The sequence below is a fragment of the Theropithecus gelada genome, chromosome 19 (assembly GCF_003255815.1).
Source record: "Theropithecus gelada isolate Dixy chromosome 19, Tgel_1.0, whole genome shotgun sequence".
NCBI classification, from domain to species: Eukaryota; Metazoa; Chordata; class Mammalia; order Primates; family Cercopithecidae; genus Theropithecus; species Theropithecus gelada.
This window is the reverse complement of record NC_037687.1, coordinates 39,580,748-39,586,156: the sequence shown is the minus strand read 5'-3', so window position 1 is coordinate 39,586,156 and position 5,409 is coordinate 39,580,748. Positions and strand designations below refer to the sequence as shown.

Here is a 5,409-nt window from a genome sequence, read left to right as displayed (position 1 = left end):
CCTAATGCTGTGTAAGGTCACTTGCTTCATCTTTTCAAAGACCATTGTAAAGGCACAGCCAGTACAGGGAGGTATCACATTACGGCTTCCTTCACCTCCTTTCTCCTCTCCCATATCTCAGCAGCCTGGGCTTGCACCTCCCTAATAAAGCATCAGCACAGGTCAGGCACAGTAGCTCATGCCTTTAATCCCAGCACTTTGGGAGGCTGAGGCAGGCAGGTCACTTGAGGTCAGGAGTTCGAGAACAGCCTGGCCAACATGGTGAAACTGTCTGTATTAAAACAAAATGCAAAAATTAGCTGGGCATGGTGGCGAGCCCCTGTAGTCACTGCTATTCGGGAGGCTGAGGCAGAACTGCCTGAACCCAGGAGTGGAGGTTGCAGTGAGCCAAGATCCTGTCATTGCACTCCAGCCTGGGTGACAGAGTGAGACTCCATCTAAAAAAAAGAAAAAAAACAAAAAAACAAGAAAACCATTACCATGGTAACTCTAATCTGGGCTCTGGGCTCTGCTTCCTAGCCAACTCTCCTAAAGGGGTCTTTTAGTACTGGGGAGTCTTTGGGCATTTTCTTGCCCCTCTGGACTCAGGAGCACAGTGACACCTACTCTATGTGACTCAGTTTCTCCCTCCTGTGCCCACCCATGTGGCTGGTGAGTCTAACAAGCAACATTTATAATAGTGAAGGATAAGGCTCTGGAAGCCATTTCAGTCTAGCTCCCTGGTCCTTGCTCTTCCTAGCTTAATTAACCTCTGAATTAAGCAGCTTGGCCTCTCTGAACTTCAGGTTCCTCCTGTATAAAAAGTGGTAATAGTACTTACTTCTATATAATTATGAAATATTTATATAGAGTGGCTAAAACACTCTATATAAAGTGGCAAATAAAGTGGCTAGAACAAGCACTCTATTTTTTTCTGAGGCTGGAGTGCAGTGGGTGCAATCATGGCTTACTGAAGCCTCAACCTCCCAGACTCAGGCGATCCTCCCAACTCAGCCTCCCCAGTAACTGGGACTACAGCTGCATGCCACCATGCCTAGCTCCTTTTTGTATTTTTTGTAGAGGCAGTATTTTGCCACATTTCCCAGGCTGGCCTCGAATTCCTGGCCTCAAGTGGATCCTCCCAAAGTGCTAGGATTACAAGTGGGAGCTAGAGCACTTGGCCAACAAGCACTCAATAAACGTCATGTACAATGATACATCTACCCCAACTAAAGTGGTGCTGATGTTTAGGAACTTACCGGGTCCCTCCCACTGACCCAGTGAAGTTTAGAAACATAAGACAACATCACTCCTTCCAAAATACTTTTATTAAAAAAAATTACAAACAATCCAAAAAAAAAAAGTCACCACAAACTCTGCCTTTCTTTTAAATAACGTGGCATGGAGCAGTTTGGTTTCCACCCTATTGCACGTGGTCCGGCCTGGTTATGAAATCAGGAGGCTGCTGAGACTGGGGTCCTGCCAAGGAAGTGGGGTTCAGCCTGGAGGGAGGAGACCAGCCCCTCCCACCCCCTCAAGGTGCAAGAGGCAGAGCCTGGGTTTCTATAGCAACCTGGCAGCACATCCCTGTCATCCTTCGACAGGCCCAGTTTTCTTTTATCTTCCCTGAGGCCCCAGTGGTCACAGGGGAGTGGGAACTAGCGGGAAAGGTGGAAGAAATGTTTAAGTGGAAAATCAGACTCCCAGAAACAGAGTCTCGTTAAGGCATTTGGAATAGATAAATTAATTCAGGAAGACCCACCTTCACAGAAGGTTGGGGTAACCAGACACACACACACATGCAAGACGGTTTGTGGAACCCTGAAATGGGAACAAAGGAGGCCATAGTCGCTGCTTAGAGCCCCCACAAAAACACACACCCAGAGTTGCATTCAGGGATCCAGGCCACAGAAGATGACACAAGAGAGGATCCCCTCCATCACAGTTTTAGGACCCCAGAATTATTTCCATGATGTGATCCAGTTCATTCCACTCCCAGGAACCTGGGGCACAGAAGAGGTTGTGAGGAGGCTCTGGTGGGGCCCGCGCAGGCTCCTTTTCTACCGCAGATGTGTCAATGTCCAGAAAGAAGTCATCCAGGCCAGAGTCCCCCAAGTACCGGGAGCTCAGCGCCTCTAAGAAGACTGGATCAGGCTGGGGTGGCACTTCATTCTGGAGGCCGAGGGGAGCCACTGGATTCTGAGGGGGCTCAGTCTCATCCATGGAGGTGTCCAGCTCCCTGAGGATAGAGCCAATGGTGGCTGACAAGGAGAAATCCTCCTCGCCCAGGAAGAGTGGCTCGGGGGGCAGGGCAGGGGCTGGAGCCAGGCGAAGTGCAGCCTGCAGCTGCTGCAGGGTGTTATGGATGAGGACATGCCTGCGGAGGCTGGGTGCTCGGGGGCCCAGGCTGCGCTGGACTTTGTCTAGGGAGATGCGGAGCAGGGCTTGCTGGTAGCTCTGAAGGCCTGCTGGACTCCACTCCCACCTCTCCTCCTCCTCTTCCAAATCAGAGTGTTTCCTCTTCAAGCCTCCCACCATGATGCCCTGTAGAGAGAAGAGGGGCATAGGGGCATGTCAGACACCAGACACCGTAGTGCTGGCTCAAATCCCACTTTTTCAGGCCTATTGAGTTGTTGGTGATTTTTAATCATCTGAATCTCAGTTTAGTCATCTATAAAATGAAGGCTGTCTGAATCCTACAAGGTTAAGGAGGTGAATACATATGTGATTAAGAAAATAAGATCTGGACTTAAGTACAGCTAGATTTAAATCCCACTTACTTGCCTATTGTGGCCTCAAACAGTGAACTTACATCCATGAGAATCAATTTCCTCATCTGCCAAATACGGATCCTAACAAGTTCCTCTGAGCCTTAAAACTGTTCTTCCACAATATTAATTTCTTCAAACATGGAGCACGAAAGACAGGTGTGGAGCAGAGAGACCTGGATTGGAAGTAGGGAACCCCAAATTTGATTTCTGTATTGGAAACTGCTCAGCTGCGTGATCGTGGGAAGTGACCTGAGTCAATTCTCAGGCCTCAGTTTCCTCATCTGTAAAACGGGGACTGTAAAAAAAATACTTTTCACCACCTCTGTCCAAGGAGATGCCACGTATCTATAGGGCCCACCACACAGGAAGTGCTTAATGAACCAGAGTTGTGTTTTTTTTTTTTGTTAGAGACAGGGTCTCGCTCTGTCGCCCGGGGCTGAGTGCAGCAGCGCTACCACAGCTCACTGAAGTCTCGAAGTCCCGGGCTCAAGCGATCCTCCCGCCTCAGCTCCTGAGTAGCTGATTACTCCTGAGTAGGGATTACTACCACACCCGGCCTCGATCAAGAGTTAATTGCCAGTTATACGCTCAACAGATTTACTGAGTGCCTACTATATTCGAACCTCCTGGAGCCCTGCTGGGGCACCTATGTTAAGATTCTTCTTTCACAGTCAGGATATTTCTATGTCCTCTTCCTTAACCAACTGGGAGCGCTCCCAAGAGTAGGAAAGGGGCCTGTCTCATTCCCTCTGCCCGCGCTTTCAGATTCCCCCAAAGCGCGCCCCACAGGAAAACTTGCTAGAACTCAGCTCAGACCAAGCCCCGCCCCCTAGGGGGTCCCACCCAATCAGACCTCGGTACTGCAAGGCCCCGCCCCTCCATGGGTCTTTACAGAGCATCCAGGAACGCCCCAATTTGTCCCAGGGGCTTCTGGGAAACGGGGGCCAACAGCCGCCAGGTACACGAACCGACGTCTAGCACGCACTACAATCCCCAGAGGGCTCCGCCCGTCCAGGGGACGAGCCCCCCTCCCCCGACCCCGCTCTCCCTCAGGGCATGCGCACAGTGGCACAAGCGGGTGGGGGAAGGGAACCCGGACGTCCAGCTGCCGGCGCCCGCCGAGCCCCGCCCTCCGTTGCCTCCGGGGCGGCGAGTCTGAGCTCCATGCCCGGAACACCCCTCCCCCACCCCTGACTCCAGCTCTAAATCTGCTTTCTCCCTGTCCCTCCGTGCCTTGAAAGTCCGGGATTCTCCTCCCAAACTGCCCTTGGATCCAGAGACCCAGATCCGAACACATCGCTCAAAGACGACAATGCTGCGATCTAGTTCGCGAGACTACGTATCCTAATTTTGATACTTCCTCCCACTTCCCCTATTCTCCTGACTTTCAAACGCCCCTGGACTACATCTCCAAACTCGCTGCCCGGCTCCAAGACCCGAACATTGAACTCTTCCCGGCATCCTCCCTTCCCCCGCCAGTGCGTCTTGGAGTCCAAGAATCCTTGACCCTAGCTCTCTCGCTTCTCCAAATACTCAGGATCTCAGCCCCAAACCTCTCACACCTTTTCCAGAACACGATAAAGCCCCGAATTCAACCCGTCCGGAAGACCCAAGTGGAATCGAATCTCCAGGTTCCCTGTCTCAAAAGTTCCTTCCCTCTGTTCTCTCGCTTCTCCAAACGCCCCACGCCCCACGTCCCAGCTTCAAACTCCCTCCACTTGAATATACTGCCCCAACAACCTCGCATCCCCTCCTGGGTCTCGAACTCAGTCTCGGGCCCCCAGACCCTCCCTATCATCACCCTGAATCTGAGGCCCCCTCCCCCGGTCTCACCCAGACCCCGCCTCCGCAAGTCTCCGGGGCGCGCCTCTCCCTCCTCCAGCCTAAGGTAAATTCCCAAGCCAGGCGACCACTCCTCACCCCAGCTGCCAGGTTCGCCACGACCACCTCCTGGAACGCCCACAGCGTCGCGACCCGCCAGTGCCGGGACCCACCAGTGACCGGCCGGGGCCTCGCTCACCTCGGCAGGGCCTCTCCGTCTGGCTTCGGTCCCACCCAGCCCCGCCCCGGAGCCGAGCCGCGAGCCGCGATTGGCTGGAGTCCCGCCCGCCGCGGGGCGTCGATTGGCTGGGCGGAGCCATCCACCCGGGCCCGGAGACGCCGGACCCGCCCACCCCTCCCTAGCGCCCCGGGCCATTTAAAGGAGTGCAACTGGCAGGGGGCGGGGCAGCGCCTCCAGGGGTGGAGGGCGGCTGGTCCAAGAGAACCGCTTCCTTTCACTGGGCTACGGTCCTCGCTCCAAGATCGTCACCACTACTCCCTGCAGTCCCTTTTTGCCAGGCCTGGCCCCCACCGCGGAGCCAGAGGGGCTGGCACACCCTCTGGCTCCGGGAGGTCCAGGCAGGCGGGGCCGAACAACCGGAGGAGGCCGCGCCCCCGGGGTTCCGAGGGCGGACGCCGGGGCGGGGGATGACGTACCGAAAGACCAGCCAATAGTGTGACGCGGCCCGCGTTGCCTAGGCGATCGCAGCCCCGCCCCCTTGCTGCCCTTCTCCCGCCCCCGTACGTTACCCCGCGGCCCCTTCTTAATCCTCGAGTTTTCTCAACGCGTCCTCTGGTGGTCCTACCTGGGTCTCCTGACACCTCTCTCCTTCCCCGC

At 54.7% G+C, this 5,409-nt stretch overlaps 1 protein-coding gene across 4 annotated transcripts; it reads right to left on the bottom strand.

Annotated features, from left to right (window-relative positions):
- Nucleotides 1-1,288: 1,288 nt before the first annotated feature.
- On the bottom strand, nucleotides 1,289-5,163 carry SERTAD3 (SERTA domain containing 3). Of its 4 annotated transcripts, XM_025368880.1 has the most exons (3): nucleotides 4,671-4,885; nucleotides 2,760-3,045; nucleotides 1,289-2,523 (listed from the first exon to the last, which is right to left on the bottom strand). In XM_025368880.1, exon 3 carries the CDS (start codon nucleotides 2,515-2,517, stop codon nucleotides 1,927-1,929), a length of 591 nt encoding a protein of 196 aa, XP_025224665.1. In that variant the 5' UTR covers nucleotides 2,518-2,523; nucleotides 2,760-3,045; nucleotides 4,671-4,885; the 3' UTR covers nucleotides 1,289-1,926. The 4 variants fall into 4 exon arrangements, with proteins under 4 accessions (XP_025224665.1, XP_025224664.1, XP_025224667.1 ...); XM_025368879.1 differs by lacking the exon at nucleotides 2,760-3,045 and having other exon boundaries at nucleotides 4,671-5,163; XM_025368882.1 differs by lacking the exons at nucleotides 2,760-3,045; nucleotides 4,671-4,885 and adding an exon at nucleotides 4,304-4,518.
- Nucleotides 5,164-5,409: the final 246 nt, after the last annotated feature.